The sequence below is a fragment of the Crocodylus porosus genome, unplaced genomic scaffold (assembly GCF_001723895.1).
Source record: "Crocodylus porosus isolate Cpor-Errol unplaced genomic scaffold, CroPor_comp1, whole genome shotgun sequence".
Classification (NCBI taxonomy): domain Eukaryota; kingdom Metazoa; phylum Chordata; order Crocodylia; family Crocodylidae; genus Crocodylus; species Crocodylus porosus.
In genome coordinates, this window is record NW_017728939.1 from 536,788 (window position 1) to 556,971 (window position 20,184).

The 20,184-nt window shown below is 57.3% G+C and overlaps 1 protein-coding gene across 1 annotated transcript; it reads left to right on the forward strand.

Moving 5' to 3' along the window:
* Positions 1-365: 365 nt before the first annotated feature.
* Positions 366-19,941, forward strand: MFSD2A (major facilitator superfamily domain containing 2A; the record flags this gene model as incomplete). Its single annotated transcript, XM_019547585.1, has 13 exons — positions 366-518; positions 2,042-2,166; positions 8,042-8,165; positions 8,504-8,582; positions 9,769-9,938; positions 10,365-10,455; positions 11,939-12,057; positions 12,435-12,518; positions 14,933-15,016; positions 15,509-15,621; positions 17,622-17,765; positions 18,493-18,669; positions 19,228-19,941. Coding segments are annotated over 13 exons (1,521 nt in total), but the record flags the coding sequence as incomplete, so codon positions are not given.
* Between the last annotated feature and the right edge of the window lie 243 nt (positions 19,942-20,184).

Below are 20,184 nucleotides of genomic sequence, written 5' to 3' on the forward strand. Positions count from 1 at the left end.
GGCATGGGCGGTTGTCCGATGAGTAGAGCTGAGCCCAGCAGGCAGGAAGCTCTAGTGGTAATGATGGGATTGAGAGAGGAGGGGACGGTGTGATGGCTCCAGGGTCCTTTCTGTGTTCCTGCACAAGCTGTTTGGAAGCCCCGTGTCTTGCCCCGGGCAAGTAGATCCACATTTGGTGTGTCCACAATCATAATACAGTGTTCGGGGCTTGGGGCCTTGGTAGAGGAGCCCTTTTGGCACCTCTTTCCCCTGATAGCGGGGTCCACAAGGCTGTGATTATCCTGTTTGGGTGCACGTGAACTTGGGGGAGGGGAGCGACAGAGGTGAAGGGGATACCCTGGGGGCAGATGACCAGCTGCTAACTGAGCTGCTGGCTTTTGGTCCCCTTGCAGAAGGAAAGCAAAGGGAAGCTCTCCGTTTGCAGCAAGCTCTGCTATGCCATCGGCGGCGCTCCCTACCAGATCACCGGCTGTGCTCTGGGCTTCTTCCTCCAGATCTACCTGCTGGATGTGGCACAGGTAACCCTTCCTCATGGGTTTGCTTGCTGGGGGTGGGGGGTCTCAAGGGATGTCTCTGAAGACAGGTGGAGGCATCTTTTTTTCCATGCATTTCTCATGCCTGCACTGGGGGGCGGGGGGTGTTAGTCTCTTGTCCATGTTGAGGGGGCCCTAACTGCCCTTGTGTTTGCCCATCGGGCTGACAGCCGCTCGGTACAAAGCAGGGCAGTGGTTGCCCAGAGAGGGGCCACCAGTGACGTCTGGCTATAACTGATGCAGTCCCCATCTTCCAGGGAGCGGTGTTGGGGACACGGGTGTCTCTCTGGAGGAGGACATGGCTCTCATCTCCTGCCCGCCTGGACGGAGGGAGGTGGTGTGCTGGGAGATGAGTGCGGGCTGCCCTTGGTTTCTAGGAGCTCGCTGCTGAGTCACAGACCCCCAAAGGGCATTGCCACACCGTAACGCTCAGGGTTACTATGAGCCAGGCTGTGGTGGAGCAGGAGACCTTGTTGTGAAACCCTTGAGGAGGACTCTGAAGGGGTGGTGGGGGGAGATGTCCCTTGGTGGAGAGAGGTCTCAATGTCACGGTCCTCAAGTTTGGTGCCTGAGATTGCCCCCACCTCTTGGATTGTGTAGCTGGTGGGTCGACGCTTCCACAAACAATCCTGGATTTCCCTGGGAATCGTGTTCAGCACCTCTGGGAAAGTGCCCTTCAGGTCCCCTGGAGGGGTGTAGGTGCTGGATTTCCAGCATTCAAGACCAGAGACCCCAGCTGGTGTTTTCAAGGTGCTGGTAATTCGCCCTCCAGGAGGGATGCAATTTAGAGCCAAGCTGGCAGCACTTAGCCCTGGCTTCTAGAGTCTCTGTGCGTTGCATCCCTAGCTCTGCAAAGCTTTTCACTGCTCTCCGCCTCAGTTTCCCTACCTGTAAAATGGGACCATACCCCACACCTCTGGGACTAGTTTGGGATCTTCTAATGACCGTGCAGATGAGGAGGGTGGTCCTGTAGCACCTCTGGTGATAGTGAAACCAGCAGCAGGTGCTTGCATTCCTTCCTACAAGTACTGTGATGAGGGAAAGATGGCTCTCACTGGTCTTGGCTGTGTAGGAGGAGGAGATGGGGTGGAAGGTACTATGTTGGACAAGGTGACAGCATCTCCCCCACCTATAATCCAGCTGTGGTTGGTGGCAGGGTAGGTGATGAGTGAGAGCCGGGGTAAGCTGCGGCTGCGTGCTTGGGATGTTGAGCCGATAGTCATTTCAGCGTCAGGAGTCTAATGTGCAAGGGATCGAGTGGAACAGGCTGAAATCCTGCGGCCAGCAGCACTCGATTTAACCCCCTAGAAAAGGGCATCGGATGGACGACTTGCCCTCTGAGCTACCCCAGGGAGAGGCATGAGCGTGTCCTCCAGACAAGTCTCAACCTGACCATTGGCTCTTCGGTGACACCATTTGCCTGGGCAGACGGGGGCCTGGCCCGCTCTGGGACCACAGGGTCTCTGCCTTCTCTACAGGTGAATTCTCTCCTCTCCTCCCCATTGCAGCTGGATCCTTTCTATGCCTCCATCATCCTGTTCGTGGGCCGGGCATGGGATGCCATCACAGACCCCATGGTGGGCTTCTTCATCAGTAAGACCTCCTGGACGCGCTTTGGACGCCTCATGCCCTGGTAAGAGAAGCCAGAGGGATTCTGGGGTTGTTTGGGCTCCATGGGGGGCTCTGGAGGCCCTTCTGGAGGCAACTTAGGCAAGGTTAGACAGTGACCGAGACGGCAACAGATCCCGAAGCCACACCTCTGTGTGGGACGTGATGAAACGAGTATAGCTGCCAGTTGAGTAATCCACAGGTGGCCCATCCGGCTGCACAAGGGGGACCAGCGGGGAACTCTGAAGCGGGACTTCCTCAGCCTCCACCGCGGTAGCAGGGAAACCACTTGGCGTGGGGCTCGGTGAACCGAGCCACTGAGAGCACAGTGGGCCTTGCTTTCCGGGAAGCTGGCCTCTTGTAGCCGAGTGAGCAGTGCCGGTGGCGTCCGTTGTGCCGTGTGTCTGGGGCGTGCAGGCTGGCAGTCTTTGGCACTGAAAGATAAGGGAGCCCGTTTCCAGCGGTGAGCATGCTGCCCTGCTAGGGGAAGCTTTCTAGCAGCTCCTTTCCTCCCTAGTCTGTTAATTGGGAGATGTTTTCCCCCCAGGAGCCATGGGTAGCTCAGCACCTCGGCCCTTGTCGGACCCCGACTGCTACTTCTCTCGTCTGTATTGCAGTATTTGCTAGGGCAAGTGTTCGAGCACCCTGTGTGCCAGCCCTCTAGACTAGGGGCAGTGGGGTCCCAGTCAGGGCTCAGGACCCCGTTGTGCCAGGTCCCAGGAAAGCTCGGGGATGGGGGGAGACTCCTAGCTGCTCTTGGTGCCTGGGGAGGTGCAGGCTGGGCTGGGGGGAGCTGTGAGACGTGGAAGCTGGGCAGGGGACTGGGTCTGTGGGGTGTCCCCAGTCTGAGCTCCCCTGGCAGTTTCCTGCATCTCCACCCACCAGGGGAAGGGAGGTCACGTATCTGCATGGAAGGCAGCTCCCAAAAGCTTCTGGCTGTGGAAAATGGTGGCTCAGATGCTCTGCTGTTTGCAGACCAGCTTGGCTCATCCACATGGAGCTGAAAGCCCGTGACAAGGATCTGTGGGCCTCTGGGCTCTTCTCTTGCCCACGGGGCTGAAGCAGCCGTGGCAGGGGGTGGTCTTTGGAGCCCAGTCTTGGTGCGTGCGTCCCTTGGCAGCCTACATGTGCCAGAGGGGGCGGGGATCCTGGGGATGTGCTGGGTGTTTGGGAGTCACGGATCCACTTCTTCCAGGGAGGCTTGAGCTTCTCCATCTGCTCCAGGAAGCTGTTTGAGGCTTGGGAAGGTGGGTGGTGGGGAAAGGGGCTGGTAGGAAACAGATGATGGGTGGAAGGCACAACCGTGGTTTCTCCCATCCGCCCCCTGCCCTCCACTGGGCCTGGGCCTTCCCAGGACACCTGAGGGCAGCGACTGATCGGTGACCTCAAACCGGTGGAACTGAGCACCCAACCGGGCCAGCTAGCTGCCCATCAGTGCCATTGTCCCCATGGCTTACTCCTGCCCGTAAACTGCTGGGAATCAGGTCCCGTCTCCAGCCTGGCTTCCTTGGGAATGCCGGGAGCTGTCAGTCTCCAGTACGACAGGTGGCTTTGCAGTCCTGCGCTAGCGCTAGCAGTGGGTGGGTGCACATGGCTGATGCACAAGCTAATCCTGCAGCTGGGGGGAAGAAGGGGGATCTGCTGGAAATCACATGACCAGCAGCTGCTCCAAGTGCATGTCTCTGGGAGGAGAAGGCCGCCGGCTGTGGGGGCTAGGCAGGGAGGCTCAGTCCCTTCTTCCCCCTCCACAGCAGAGCCCCCAGTGCTCCTTGAAGTGAGATGCATCCAAAAGGTGCAGGGGTGAGCAGGACCCTGCTGACCCAGGATGCTGGGGGCATGGCTACACCTCTCCTCCGGGAGGCTGGTGGCTGGCAGCCGTCATCTTGCAGGGAGGTCTGTGGAATGGGCTGGCAGAGGGAGACCCCCAAAATGCCACCCACATGAAGCACTGGGGGAGGAGAGCTGTTCTCCAGCTGCTGCCCCAAGAGCGGACATCTCTGGGTGAGGACAGAGATGCAGTCTGGACCTCCCTCATGCTGCCCTATGGCTGCATCTGCCAAGCTGCTCAAGACGCAGGCTGGGTCCCCAGCCCTGTCGGGATCCCTGACGCAGTAGGTGGGGTGGAGAGGGAGAGGTGGAAATTAGAGGCACCCGCTTCTTTCCCCGCAGCCGGTGATTATAGCTCTGCTCCTGGGGGTTTCCTGGAATAGCCCTCATGAAAGCTGCGGTGTTCTGCTGTGTTTAAAGCAAGCTTCAGGCATGAGCCCAAAATAGTTCCTCTCCCAGCTGTGTCTGCTGCAGCGTCCCCCAGCCTGGGGGTTTGGCACGCTGGGCAGTGCCGTCTGGGCACACTCCAGGCTCAGCAGGCGGGGGTGGATATTCCACCCCCTAAATCACTTTGTCTCTTGCTCGTGTGGTATAATCTTGTGGCGTTAAAGCTGGGGGTGGGGAGTAAGGCCCCGAAGGTCTCAGACCCGTGGGCTACCCACCCGTTCTTGCACTGAGCCTCCGAGTTGGGGCACCCCAGCCCCTTACTGCACAGAGGGAAGCAGGGTGCTGAGCCATCGAGAGAGATGACTCCTGTTCACAGCTTCAGTGCTGCTTGGGCTCGGCCCGCCGCTTTCCCTACACATCGCCTCCCATTGATTTCACCGGGGCCAGCCGCAGTAAGGCCCAGCGTGCCCTAAGCAAGGATGGTGGACGTGCAGGACCTGCCTGCCTCAGTTTCCCTACTTGGCAGGCGAGTGGGGAGTTTACACTTGCTGCTCCTGGATGCTGAGAGCTGCCCTCCGCATGGTCAGCAACAGCTGGCTCTTGTGCTCATGCTCGCCTGTCGCCTGCGTTCACCCACTTTTGACCCCTGAGCTCTGAAATGGTGCTGATTGCTGGCAGGTACAACCCTCACTTCTTGGGGCCTGAACTGTTCGGTCCCCTCTTAACCTAGGAAAGGCGACTTCTTGGCTCGCACACCTGCCTGTCCAGCCGTGCCAGGCCGGTGTAGACAAAGGGCAGCCTTGTGTTCCTGGCGTCGCCTGAGCCCGGGATACGCAGATAAGGCTGCAGGTTTAAAAGCTGCTCCTTTCCCCTGCTACTCTGATGTTGTTCGGTCCCTTGCCACGCTCTGCTCCCTGGGGAATTCCCTCCATCAGATCCAACCTCCCGTTCAGCCTTGCCCTGGTCTCTGACGTTCAACGCTCCCCGCTTTCGCTGTCCGGTGCCCCCCACTCCTCGTGGTTTCCCCTTGCAGATGACTCCAAGGTCCTGTCTTCTTGCCAGCCCACGGCAGGCCCTGGGGAAGTGGCTGCTGGGGCAGGAGGAAGCCGGTAAACCATAAGGAATGGGGGTGTGTCGCGGGGAGGAACACGCCACCCCGGTGCCGCCAATGGGGAGGCAGGTGGCGCGAGCGCTGAGGTCTTGGCACCGCTGATGCCAAAGCCTGGGTCAGGGGTTACTACGAGTCAGACTCCTGAGAACCGCGTGGCTGGGCGGAGGCGGAGGAAAGGCTGAGCCAAGCGTTAGAGTCCTTAGCTCCAGCTACGAACATGGCCCCGGGCTCTGGGGCGTGCCCGCGCCAGCGGGTCCCCTCGTGGGAGCCCGGGCCCCTGCTGTGCTGCTTGAGTGGCCTCCGTGAGAGGGGGTGGGTGTGTGGGGGGGATGCAGACCCAGCCTCGTGGCACCCCGGTAGTTTCAGGTCTGCGTAAGTGCAAGCGTCAGGGGATTTTGAATGACTCGTGTACAACCGCGTCTGCAGATAGTGATAAGAAGGGGTGGGGAGGGAGGAAGGGCGTGTATGTCTGCCCATGCTCTGGTCTGCTGCATCCGTTCCATGCCATTGGCCCCTCTTCCTAGGAACAGTCTTTCCGTGCATCACGGAAGTGACAGAACCGCAGAAAAATGCGTGCTTGTCAAGCCAGACATTGCTTTCCCCCCACCCTCCGTTTCTGGTTGCTGTGTTGTGGAGACGGATTAAGTTTCTCACACGCCAAGAGTTAAATTTAACTCCCTGCCTGGTGGTGTTAACCCAGAAAGGCAAGAGATCTCGCTCTCCTGTGCCCGTGGGGAAAAATAAGTCCGGCTCCTCTCGCGCCGTTCTGGAATTGCCCCGGGCAAGGGCATGGTCCGGTGTGCGCGCAGTCCAGCACGAGGGGGTCCTGGGTTTCCAAAGGCAGCATAAGCCTTAGGATCAGGTCCTGGACGGAGCTGATCTAGCCATCCGTGTACCACGCTGGACCCGGAGAGAAGCAACTGGTTTCCTGCTGCCATCCCTATAGGAACGGGAGCAGCTCTGTCCCCTCCCTGGGCACCGGCTCCTGCGTGCGTCTCGCCCATGGGTTACCGAGATGTTCCCTCGCCCCTCCGTATCCAGCTGAGACCTCGGTGCTGCTCAGATCTTGGCCCAGTTCCTGAACTCAAACTGGGTCCTTGCTCCCCTGCCCAGTGGGGAGAATCCCACCCCCCTTCCTCCGAGTGGGTCTCCATGGGGGGAATTTAACCTCCATTTTATTGACCGCTGGAAGCAGAGGCTAGCCTGAAATGCTCCAGAGGAATTTGGCCCTGGCTACAGCCATGTGTACGGCTGGGCCTTGGGAGGAGGGACGGGCTGTCAGCCGCCGGGTGCTGCTAGGCTACCACCCCCTTCGTCCTGCTGCGAGGGGTGGGGGGCACAAACCGGCTGGCCGTGCAGCCCTGGACAGATGGAGAGACCGACCTGTGCTGGGACCAGCGCTCCCTCCTCTTCGTGCTTCCCTTTCCTCATACCTCTCTAAAGTTTCCCACCGCCCTCCCCACCTCGGGCAGGATCAAAGGAAGGAGCCTGCTAGTCTCCCTGGCTGAGGGTTAACCCTTCCTCTGCCACTCCACAGCCTGGCTTTGTTGGGGAAACGGGCTCCCATGAGAGCGGGTTTGGAAAGGGCTGTGGTGGGCCGGGCCCTGCCTTGTGGTAGAAACCGGAGGGAGCAGACCGGTGGGGGTAGAAGGAAGCTTTGCCTGGCTCTTTCCCTCCACCCCGTGGTACTTCTTCCAAAATGTTTAGCCTGGTTGGGGTAAAGACTGCTGGACAAGCCTTTGCATCGAAGGGCTTGCAGACCGAAGCACATGCACGCATTCCCAGTTCCTATCAGCTCTGCCAGCCCCTCTCTAGTCCCGACAGACCGTTCGCTTTCTCAGCCCACCGCAGACTGGCACCCAGCAGCCAGACTTTCTTTGGGAGGATTTGCTCTCAAGGATCAAAGCCTTTCGCTCTGTTTTCTCCTCTCTTCTACCCTGACTGACCTGGAGCTCTGCACTTTCTCATGGCTGAATGGAGCATGGAGGGGGATGCAGAGCCAAGAAAGGTACTGCAGCACAGGCCTTGGAGAGAGCTGGACAGAGAGTCAGAGGGGATTTTTCCAAGGAGCTGGAGGGAGTTAGGCATCTGAATTCCTGCAAACTTCAACAAGTTGTACCCTGCTGAGCTAGGAGCTGCCTGTCAGGGGCGGTGCTGCATCTGCCAGGCTGGGGCTGTGGCTACAGTAGGATACTGGGCGTCCTGAGTCCAAGCTGGGCTTTTGCAGTGTGGGGTTCAGCGATCTGTGCTCTAGGGGCAATTGTGGAAAGCAAGTGGGACTTAAAAAGAGAATCCCGAAGGTCAGGGTGGGCCCTGGGAAAGCTGCCCTACCTCAGCCTGTGCCTGAAAGGTTGCTCCTGATTAATTGGAGCGGCCCGGAAGCACTGCTGGGTCTCAGGCTTTCCTGGCCTTCCCTGCCCCTAGGCAACATGTTTTCGTGGCCTGGGGCTGGTTTTTGGTTTGGCTTGTGTTCCAACCTGAGCAGCAGGGCTTTGCCATGTCCTCCCAGCTGACGTCCCCAGGCTTGGCTCCTCGGCACTCATGCTCTCTCTCTCTCTTAACCCCCTCCCATAAGGATCATCTTCTCCACACCATTTGCTGTGATCTCCTACTTTCTGATATGGTTTGTGCCGGATGTCTCCAGTGGTCGAATGATGTGGTATCTTCTCTTCTACTGCATGTTCCAGACCCTTGTGACGGTGAGCGGTGCCGTCACGCACACTGCTGGGCTTCCTGGGTTGGGGGAGGGAGAGGGGCAGCCCAGTGATGGAGCCAGTGACTGGGACCCCAGTGGGAGGTTTGGTATAAGCTGTGCTGAGAGTGGCATGCAACAACGGGGAAGAGATCATGGGGTACAGACTATTGCTGGACCTAGATGGAATCCACTGGCTGCACTGGACTCCTGCAGTCCTCCTGAGCTGGCCTGTGACCGTGCTGGCTGCCACTCCAGTTCGTGTGCCCGGCATGAGTTCTGCCAACTGGTATTGCCTGGCAACAAAGAGTTAACCCTCTCTCCCCTTGCCTTGTCTCCTTGCAGTGCTTCCATGTCCCCTACTCAGCGCTGACCATGTTCATCAGCCGGGAACAGAGCGAGCGGGACTCTGCCACTGCCTATCGTAAGAGCCTTTCCCTCCTCCCTTTGCAGCCCCACTGACTGCCTGTCCAGGGCCCACATGCAGTCCCTGACATCAGTGCTGTGGTTATGTTGCTTTGCATGCTGATTGCCAAGACGGTTAGATTTCCCCCCTTGCATTTGCTGAGAGCCAGGGGACTCTTCAGTCTGCAAAAGCACAGGCTGGGGGGGGGGGCGGGGAACCTGGTGGCAGCCTACAAGTATATAAGGGGTGCACATCAGAATCTGGGGGAACACCTGTTCACCAGAGCGCCCCATGGGATGACGAGGTCGAACCGTCATAAACTTCTCCAAGACCAGTTCAGGCTGGACATAAGGAAGAATTTCTTTACTGTCCAAGTCCCCAAGGCCTGGAACAGACTGCCGCCGGAGGTGGTGCAAGCACCTACTCTGGACTCCTTTAAGAGGCAATTGGATGCTTATCTTGCTGGGATCCCGTGACCCCAGCTGACTTCCTGCCCCTAGGCCAGGGGGCTGGACTTGATCTTCTGAGGTCCCTTCCAGCCCTAATGTCTATGAATGTCCTGTCCCCCCTGCATGTTCAGGCATGCATCCGTGTGTGTGATCCCTACAGGACGTGTGCAGTTGGCAGGTCACGTCCTCACCCAGAGATGGGGGTGTATGTGCAAGCCTGAGCAGCCTGCTTGAAAAGGATGTCCAAGCTCTTTGCTTGCATCCTGGATTGCAGCTCTTGCATCCTGTGTGTCCTTGTCCCCAAACTAGGAGGCCCTTCTAGATGCCCCAATCAAAGGGTTTTGTTTAGTGGCCTCATTTGAATTGGCAGGAGTCTGTGCCCAGCTGAGGCCTTGCCCACTCTAGGGCATTGCCAAATCAAGAAACCTGGACTGGGAGGTCCTGAGCTCTGTCTCCACCCTTGCTGCTAGCCTGCACCCCCTCTCTGCTCCTCAGTCTCCCCACTGGGGACTTCTCCCTCCCAGGAGCATGGGAGCCGTGTTCAGAAAGGACTTGGAACTGAACAGCACCACAGGAGAGCAGCACTGCTGTAGGCAGATCTTCTGCCTCTGGCTGCCTGGGCACTGGGCACAGCTTGAGCCAGCTTGGGCCTCTTGCCTCCAGAGGAGCTGATTTTTGAAGCCCTCTCCCTACCCATGTGGGCCTGAGCCCCGATGCGGCAGTGCTGTGATGCCATGTGTGGCTCCTCTGTGCAGGTATGACGGTGGAGGTTTTGGGCACAGTGCTGGGCACAGCCATCCAGGGGCAGATTGTGGGCAAGGTGGACACCCCGTGCATCCACAGCGAAGAAAAGGCTGGGATCAACTCCTCAGTGGCCATGGAAGAGGTGAACACAACCCACGACACTGGCTCGCTCACAGACACGGTAGGCCTGCTGCGTCCGGGCATCCTGCCCCTACCCCACTCCCGTTTCCTTCTCCCTTCATCACCCTTCTCACTAGAACTCCTCCAAACTGCTTCTGCAACAGAATCCAATGTCAGGTGCTTGCACGACATGAGGTTTCTTAAGTCCTCCGGGCCCACAGACGCCTCTGTAGTCACTCGGGCACCTCATCCCTTTGCCATCCTGGCCTTTGCTTCCTCGTGAGCATTGATGGCAGAGCAGACACCAGAGGAGGCTTCAGCACAATCTGGGGCGGAGAGTGGGGCTGTCTCTGCAGGCTTGGCTCTGCTCCATGGGCCATGCCTGGCCTGTGGTTGCACAGCACGAGGGTACATCAGTCTGGGGTCCCCAAGGGCCATGTTCGAGTGCCCACAGTCACTGGGGTCCGTGTCTGTGTCTCTCGTGCAGAAGAACGCGTACATGATCGCAGCCGGCGTCATTGGCGGGATCTACGTCCTCTGTGCCGTGATCCTGTGGCTGGGCGTGCGGGAGCAGCGAGGTGAGTTCAGGGTGTGAGCTGGGCAAGGCTGAACGGGCTTGGTGGGGCGCCAGGGATGATTTCTGTGCAATGTGGCAAAGGTCGTCTTGCCTTCCTGAGAGGTACATGTGCTGGAGGCTACTCCCTGGCTCCTGTTGGCAGAAAACAAGGGACACGGTGTGGATGGGAAGCTGCCTTGTGGCATGGGGCTTCTCAAGGGGAAGCAGCCCTCACTTGCACTGGGTGATGCCACACCAGCCAGTCAGCAAGCAGCCCTGGCACCTCCTGACGAGTTGACCCCTTTCAACGGGGCCCATTGTACTCCAAAGGCCTTTTGACTGGAGTAGCCCTTGAAAGTATGTGATGTACGTGAGCTCCCTTAGTACATACTGCTGGTCGAAGAGCCGCACCCCTGGCTGCCCGCTCCCTGCTATGCTAACGACGCGTGTCCACGCTAGCCCGAGAGCCTTCCGCAGACGTGCTGCAGAAGCAGCGTCGAGCCCGATTCAGCCGCGAATGGAGCACTTGTGGCACAGCTAAATGGGGCAAGGGGGGAGCAGGGCCTCCTGGGAGGCTCTTTGCTGAAGGATGTACATCGGGGTGGAAGACATCCTCCCCTGGCATCAGTGGGTTCTTGCCTTCGTTTCCTCCTCCAGTTCTGCTGGAGGCTGGGAGCTCTCACTACCTTCTCTCTCCTTCCATTGTGGTCTTGTCGGCTCCTGCCTCTTAGTAAGACACTGAGAGGGGAGCAGGAGCCCTGGTGATAGGGAGAGAGCAGAGGCTCAGATAGACAGCCCCCCCAGCCTCTGTTTCTCGTGCATCAGCCTCCAGCGGAAAAGCACCTCGTCTGGCGGCCGCATTGCTGCAGGATGCTGGGAGGATTTGCCAATTGTCTGGCCTTTGCAGGACAAACTTTTCCCTGCCTGGTTTTGCCTGGCAGATGTCTAGACTCCCATATGCCAGCTGGACCTGAGATTTCTCTGTGGCTGCTAGGGTAGCGCTGAATGGGACTTCTGTCTGAGCCCAGCTGTTTTTCATTGCTCTCTTTGCAGGACAGTTGCTCTGGACAAGGACTAATGCTAGTAAAAAGCCCTTCTATGAATGCAGCAGGGGTATGGGGGCTGGGGACTCCAGTATCTTGATCCCCTGCCACTGACCTGAGGTGTGTGACCTTAGTCAGCACACTTAATGCATCAGGGCCTCTATCCCCCCATCTGGAAAATGGGACTAATAGTGACCCACCTCCCAGGGTGCTGAGGATGGATGCCCTGCAGCATCCAGGAAGATCAGTCTGTGGTTGGCGGGAGGTGGTGTTAGCTGAGATTCTTCCAAGCGTGAGCCAGGCAGGGTGTTTCTCTACGTGGAGCAGAGCTGTCTTGACTCTTCCCAAGCCGTGGGCGCACAAGAGACGTGTTGTAGCCTTTGCGGCTATTACTCTAGCCTGCCTTAAATGTGTTTCTGTCTGTGTCTAATCACCCACCTGTCCTGCTTTGCTTCCCAGCAGCCTCTGAGCTTGAGTCGGATGAGCCTGTCTCCTTCTTCCAGGGGCTGAAGCTGGTAATGAACCATGGTGCCTACATCAAGTTGATTACCGGCTTCCTCTTCACCTCTCTGGCCTTCATGGTAAGGGACCCCGGGGAGGAGGAAGGCAGCTGGATGCCCACTGGGGAGCAGGAAGGAAGCGCACAACTTGCACAGGGGGCAGGGGCAGGGTCCTGAATCCCTGTGAACTGCCGCTGGGTTACGAGCTGCTCGATGGGGTTGCGCTCTCCCAGAACGTCTGCCCGGGGCTCTGCCGGCCTCTGCAAGCCACGCTCGGGGACTGGGCAAAGCACTTAGCCTTGGCCCCGTGGAACTGGCTTGGGGCCTGCGAGGAATTGGCTCCTTGTATGATTTGCACATTTTCCTCAGGGATTTGGACTGCGGGACGGGAGGCACGGGTGGGAGCAGAGTTCCCCCTCTTCTCCACTAACCTGGCGGGTCTCTTTCCTCCCTGCCAGCTGCTGGAAGGGAACTTTGCCTTGTTCTGCACGTACACCCTGGGCTTCCGCAACGACTTCCAGAACATCCTCCTGGCCATCATGGTATGTACTGAATGTGCTCGTACGCTAATCCACTGCCTCTCCGTCTTTGTGTAAGACCTTCAGTGCAGGGACTGACTATTTTTCATGTCCCCCACCCTAGGCACTGCTGTAAGAAGGTTCATGAGCAATAATAGGTTTATCATAACCCTGTGTCCACCCCCTACAGTCAAGGGGGGACAATAGAGAGTAACGAAGTAGTGTCATGGCCACCAGCAGGGCTTGGGGATGGAAGGGAGCGCGACTTACAGGAGGCCAAGGTAAAGTGGAACTCAGATGGAGGAAGAAGGGTGAGGGGATGGGGCTGGAAAACCCCTGGCTTGGAAAGGGAGGTGCCTGAGGTTGCCTAAGGAGAGGGGGGAGGGCCTCATGGTACTAAACATGATTCCTGGAGAGGCACAGCCCATTGGCGAGAACAGCAAACCCTTTGTCTGCCCACAAAGCTGTCCAGGAAGGGGGGAGAATAAAAGCCGTGCGGCCTTTTGTCCGTGGGTTCTCTCTTTTTTTTTTTTCTTTCTCTTTTCATGACCGGGGGAAAGAAAAGGAGCTGTGAGTGTTTATTGCAGGGAGGCATTGAATGGAGGGAACAGAGCAGCTCGTCTGGGAACCCTCTCCGCGCTGATCGATGGGGAAGCGCGGGGGTGGGGGAGCATTGTGGCATGAAATGCTTTGCCCTGCCAGAAAGGCCATGAAAGAAAGAAAGGAAGGAAAAATCCTCCCAGGGCTCTGAGGAAATGCGAGGTCTCGAAAGCCACTGAGGCGGGAGACTGATCCCAGGGCCATCTGGAAAACATGCTTCTCCCCTCGGGTCCCCGGCCCAACAAAGACCTGGTCCACGTGATGCCCCCTCCCACCCAAGGCAGCTGTCATGGGTCTGGCTGCGATGCACCGGCTCGTGTCTCCTCGGCTGTGGGAAAGCAAGCCCCCTCTTCCGGGAAAGCAGGCTTGTAAAACCTCATCTGCCTTGACCTGTGTGGCCAGGCCACTCCAGAAAGGCAGCGAGAGGGGGTTCAGATGGGTTTCAAGATGGAGAAAAGAGGGTCTTGGGCCTGGGATACCTGGTCCTACGGCAGACCCAGCCAATGTCAGGGCTGAGGTGGGGCTCTGGGCAATCCCTGCCCACCCACATAACCTGTTGAGGGCTCCTGTGAACCCATTTTCATATATTGCCCACAGTATGTTGGGCTCACGGGTGCAGCATCAAGGGCAAAGGAGCAGGCTCCCTGGATGCAGATGCTAGGCTAGACCTGGTTAGGCCTCCGGGGCCCTGGGAGTGGCCTGACTCATCGGGGTGGGAGACGTGAAGATGTTTGGAGCTGGCACAGGCACTCCTGGAACGCTGATTTAAGGAGGGCTCCCGCCCTGGGTCCTTGTCTTTAGATCTTCCCACTGCTCCCTCACCCAAGAATGGGTCTGGGCACATCTGTGCAGCTGCTGGATCCCATGCAGATACCAGCCTGCCTGGTACCACAGCTCCTGAGCACCAAGAAGAGGGAGAGAGAGCAGCCTCTGCCTTCCCAGTGGCATGCAGGCTTCCCGGCTGCAGGCACGAGGCAGCAGGGGTGGGGTTGAGGGGAGGAGGGCAACCTGGCTTGCTGCCCTGGTGAGCAAGACCAGACAAAAGCGCGTGTGCCCATGGAGGTAGCACTCGCACCCGTGCAGAGAGGCTCAGGGAGGTTTTGCCAGGGGAAGGGCTGGGGATGTGTTGTCCAACCCTCCTGGCAGCAAGGCTGGCACGTGGTGACCGGTCCCTCCCCCAGAATCAGTGCTGCCAGCTCAGGTTATGTAACCACTGGGAGGACTGACTGCCCGGGCGCTGGCTGGCAGGAGCCACGAGAGGCCCTGAGATGCCAAGGCAAATTCCTGCCTGGCGGGGAGGGGAGAGCATGACCCCAAGGGACTGCACTCTCGGGGGGCCTGTTCCACGTGAGAGGGACTGCCGAGCCAGGCCTGGGGGCTCTGCTCTGCTCCCCACAAAGAGGAGACGGTCCCTGCTGTCTCCTGGAGTAGCAGCCACGCAGCCCTCCTGGCACCTTTGTGACCAGCAGTGAAGGATGTGGAGGCAGGGGCTGTGATTTGGGTGAAGGAAGGAAGGAACTGATGGGGAATCACAGGGGGGGAAAAAAATCAAGAGGAGACTGGATGGGCACCTTGCTGGGGCCACCTAACCCCAGCTGTCTTTCCTGCCTGGTGCAGGGAGCTGGACCCCACGATCTTCCGAGGTCCCCTCCAGCCTTACAGTCTATGAACAAAGATGGGGATAGGTCTGAGGTGGCCTGGCCTCAAGTCGGCATCCTCAGCCTACCTCAATGACTGGTCATCTCCAGTGCAGCAATGTGGCTTGTCGGACCAGGGCTTGTAGGCAGACTGTGGCTGCCCAGATAATACAATTCCCCCCTTCTGCCTCTCTCTCGCAGCTCTCGGCCACCTTGACCATCCCTCTCTGGCAGTGGTTCCTCACGTGCTTTGGGAAGAAGACAGCCGTCTATGTGGGGATCTCGGTGAGCAGCCCCTTGGAGGAGGCGAATGGGGCACGGGGACAGAGGCTGGCTTACTGCTGAGGGTCTCGGGGGTGATTCTTGCAAGTGGAGCCCGAAAAGAGCAGCCCCTGAGGGCAGCCAGAGAACTGGACCTTTGGCCAGGCAGGAGCCAGCGCCCTGTCCCGCCGTCCTGAGCTGCTGGGTCTCTGTCCAGGTCTTAGCAGGGTCACGGCAGAGGCCAAGGGCACGGTGGGCTGTGGAGATTAGCTTAGCTTGTTTTCTGGATGCAGGCCTTATGGGGAGGGGCTGTTGTGGGCCACTGTAAGGAAGTGTATGTTGCTTCTGCTTCTCTTCTCCCTGCCTTTTTGGGGCAGAGCCCAGGCTGCCAGCCAGCACCTTCCTAAGTGCTCAGGCGCCTGAGTGGGAAGATGAGGGAAGACCCACTGGCTTCTCAAGCCCCTCTTGGCCTTTCCATAAGGCGGGTCCTTGACTGTGTCTTCCTCCCGTATGCAGTCTGCCATCCCCTTCCTCATCCTGGTGGTCGTCATAGAGAGCAACCTCATCGTCACCTATCTTGCAGCCATTGCAGCCGGGATCAGCGTTGCTGCTGCTTTCCTCTTGCCCTGGTGAGTCTGAGTCCTCGTACTTCAGGAACTCGGAGGGTCCTGGCTAAGGGTGGGTCTGGCTCCTGTGCTTGGGGGCAGACCAGTCACCAAACCTTGGGTCAGGAAGGAATTGTTCCTTCAAGTCAGACTGTTGCCCTGTGGGGTCAGGCCAACTCTCAGGATCTCAGTGTTGCGCTGTTAGACAGGAGGGTGTGACACAACTGCACATATACAAACACACAAATCAATTAGGTGCGCGCATGCACACACACACCCAACTCAGGGACATACACATCCAAACTAGCCTAGGCAAATGGATACCTATCACCAGTTCAAGCACATCCACTATACCCCACAAAAGGTAGACAAAAATCTCTTGTTCATACCCACACACTCAGTACACATACACAGATCACTAAGTCGTATATCATGCGCACAGTGAGAGAGAGAGAGATACACTCACCAGTTCACACGCATACAACCCACCTACACATACACACAATTAATTTCCTAACTTGGATGGTACAGTATGTGTGTGTGTGCTTGGAGTACCTGGGATATTTGGGGGAAGGTTAAGGTGAGAGAGACAGTTGAAGTGTAGGGAGTGAAAGTTGCCAGAACCAGGATTAGACAAAATCTGGCTGAGAAACTGAGACTTGGGTTTACTTAAGATCAAGTGGCCCCAGGGTTACTGCAGGTCACTGGTGCAAGGGAAAAAAGCCTGGTGGCAAGGAGGAGACAGCCAGGAAAGAGAGAGGGAGACAAACCTGAGAGCTTGGGGCTGGAAACTGTGGCAGACAGCTGAGATATGGGGGGGGGGTGGCAGATAAGTGGTGGCAAGGAGGAGATGGCCAGGAAAGAAACTGAGGCAGAAGCCTGGGAGCTCAGGGGAAAAGGCAGTGGGGATAAGACGGTGGCAAAGAAACAGAGCTCAGGACAGGTGTTGGAGGTGGCGGTGAGCCGGAAGCAGGAGAGGGAGAAATGAGACAGAAGTTGTGGGGGTGAGGAGCAGAGATTGGAGCAGGGCTGGACTGTAGTAAAGCAAACCCAACTCAGGGGTCCAAATAACAGTTTTACTAAACAGACAACACACTACGCAGCCCCATGAAGTTATTGGCTCGCACGCACGCACGCACGCATGCAGCAGGAGAAAGAGACTCCGTGGAAGGGCTGGAGTCCAGGTAGGGAAGAGAAACAGAGTCCAAGTCCTTGGTTGAAGAGGGGTGGGGGGTGACAGCTACCTATCCAGGCTGGAAAGGGGTCTGTGTCCAGCAAATGTTGTTGTCCAGACGGGGGGCGCTGGCAGGACCTTTGGGTGGATAGGTGGTGTGGCATGGTGCTGGTCCAGATGGGGAGGGCGTCTCAAGGAGTCAGTCTTCAAGACTATGGGGGGTTTTGCTTTCTTCTGTAGTGAGGGGTCTGGTGCTCTTCTCGGGTCCCCTGAACTAAGCAATTAAGCAATTGCTTCCCTGCCGCCGTAGTGGCAGAGCACTGCTGCTTCCCTCCCTCTCCTGCTTTTACATATGGTGTGTAGTAGGGTGTTCCTGGGGTTTGTAGTTGTGTGCCTTGTGGCTGTGCAGAGCGTTTGCCGTGGCGATGTAGAGGAAGTCTTTGGGTGAATGTGAACACAGCAGGCAGGACTCGATGTCCCTGCCAGTTCCTTGTTCTTATGAGCTACAACCCCACATCCTCTCTCACCGCTGGGCCATGACATACCCAGTGATGAGCCACTGGAAGCCTTGGGTTTGCAGTGGTTGTCTGCCCTGCTGGAGATCGTGACACCAGATATAGGGGCTGCTTAGTGAGTCTTGAGCGGTGGTGGAAAAGACTCCTGCCCTTGGGATGTTTGGTGTTGCATGCCAATAAGCATATGACATGTCCCTAGCGTGTTTCTGTGCGTGTGGTTGCGGGGTGGGGAGCAGCTGCCTCTGCTTTGAAAGAGGAAGACTTGTCTCCACTGCAGACGCGTGGGTTTTGCTAGCCTGGCTTTGAGCATGGTTCTTCCCCTCTTCGCCCCCCAGGTCCATGCTGCCAGATGTCATTGATGACTTCAATCTCCAGCACCCTGACTCCCGTGGCCATGAAGCAATTTTCTTCTCCTTTTATGTCTTCTTCACCAAGTTTGCCTCCGGCGTGTCTCTGGGAGTCTCCACGCTCAGTTTAGAGTGAGTCCTTGGCACGGTCTTTTAGATTAGGACAGAAGAAAGGCCTCTCTCAGCCCTGGGGGGGAGCCTTCTCCAGTCTGAGCCACAAAACCATGAAGGCAGTTGGGGTTATGAATCCAACAGTCAGCACTGAGGGCTACTCTGGACACCTGTGCACATCATGGCAGAGAGTCGTGCCAGTCTGTGGTGAATGGGAGCAAAGGAAGCCCTTAAAATGTAGTTCCCCTGATGAGGAGCTAGCATGGTAGCTGAATGGAGGTGCTAGAACATGGGATCTGCCCTCTGCTTTTCCCATGTGATGTCTGTGGTACTTTTATATGGCCCCAGGATGGAGTATTTTGTAGCATCTAAGCATGTTGTGGCCTGTTTCAATCAATGACTGCATGCAGGGAGTTTGGGGCAGAAATCTGAACCCAAGCCTTAGGCTTGTGCCCTGACCCCTGGGCTATCCTTCCTCCTCAAGGAAGCAGAGAGGCTGGTGGTTTGCAGACTTGTGGGGTCCTGGCTTTGCATTCAGAGGAGTTGTAGGTGATGCTCCCTGGCAGTTGAGAGGAGGGTCTGACCCTGTGCCAATGCAGTGGCCACAGGCTCAGTAGAAGAGTACCAGCAATGCCAAGCTCTTCCCAGGTGGTCTGTGGAGAGCTGGGCCTGGGAGGGTGGAGGGGGATGGAGTTGGGAATAGTTTCGTGCATCTCTCCCTTGCTTTAACACTGCTGCTGTGTTGCAGCTTTGCAGGGTACCAAACCCGGGGCTGCTCCCAGCCTGAGGCAGTGCACACCACACTGAGGATGCTGGTATCGGCAGCCCCAGTGGCCCTCATCCTCCTGGGCCTGCTCCTTTTCAAGCTGTATCCCATCGATGAGAAGAAGCGGAGGGAGAACAAGAAAGCTCTGCAAGAGTTAAGGTGAGGGCCAGCACTGGGGTGGAAAGGAATGAGCTCCTTGGTTTGGCCAGGGTGCTGCAGAGAGCTCTGGGACTTGAGCCAGGTCCAGCCCAGCGTCCTGAATGGTCGTAGGGCTCGTCAGACCTGCCAACATGCTGCTCTAAGCTGGTTTTTGGAGGTCCCAAGGAGTGGTGAAACCCTAGAGCCCCCAGATGGCTTCATGCTGTCTTCCCCTCAGCCCTGTAAAGCACAAGAGGCCCACAGCCCAGGAACCACCTGTGCTGCAGAAAGGGGTGCCCTGGAGAGGCAGTATCATGGTGCCATGGCGCATACATCATCGCTCACTAAAATTGGGGCAGCTGCCCCAGTGTGCACCTTGCTCCCCGCAGGCATGGGTGTTGGGTTTCCCTGCTGTGTAGCTCTTCTTTGTGCCAGTACTGTATGTTCCCCTGGGTGGGCTGTGCTCCAAAGCCTCTCTTGCCTTTCACTTTCTGCATCTCCTGACTTTGGACCCTAGGAGCAGTGTGTGTGTGTGAGGGGGCTGTTCTGTCTAACGCGCTCCTGTCCTTTGCTCAGCAGGGAGGAGAGCAACAGCAGCTCAGAGTCGGACTCCACAGAACTCGCCAACATCGTGTGACCCCGGCTCCCCTCCGTGCGCTGTTTCTGCAGGGGGCTCTCTCAGGGCTGGCCCCCCTCTGGGACTGGACTGAGCTGATGCTGATGTAGCACGTGTTACCCCAGCCTCGGGAAGTACCGGTGCCATGCAGGGCTCTGCAGAGCACCTGCAGCCAACAGGAAGGAGGATCTGCAGTGTGCTGGTCTTGTGCCTTGTGCCTTATGGGAGATGCACTGGTTGCCAACAGAGTGCATGACACAGGATCTCCTCCAGACTCTACTAATGCGCTTCCTAGCAAACAAGCACTAAGCAAAATCAAGAGGGTTCTGGCCTGTAACGTGCACTAGAGTTGTGCCTACTGCCTGTCTCGCATTCATGTACCAGTCCCATGAGCACGGATGCGGGCGCTCTTTCTCTCTGGATCACTATGGACATGCTGCTTGGTGTATGTTACACTGTCCACGGGAAGGTGCCAAAGGCAAACTTGCCCGTACTGTCTGTAAATATGACACTAATTTAGGAAGAGCCATTTTTTTTTTATAAAGAGCCTAATTAATTAACTTAAGGATGTTGTATATAGAAGAAAAACTTGTTTTTGTTCCTATTTGTATATGTCTGTATAGAAACCAAATGAGCTATTAATATTAATTTCCATAAAAGAGGGGCAATGGCACCTATCTTAGTGTGGTAGATTTTTTTTTTCTTTCTCTTTATTCTCCTTTCCCTGTGCTCAAGGTTCATACAGGCATCTGGACCAAGAGGCTCGGAGTCCAAAGGCCCACATGGGGTCCATTTAGCCTTCAAGAGCAGATGGCATGCTGATTTTCCACACAGGAATGTCAGTGAACTGGATGATCTCCTGTCTTCACTGCACACGATTTGAGCCCTGTGCATTCCCAGCTCCTCAGACCCGTGTTCCT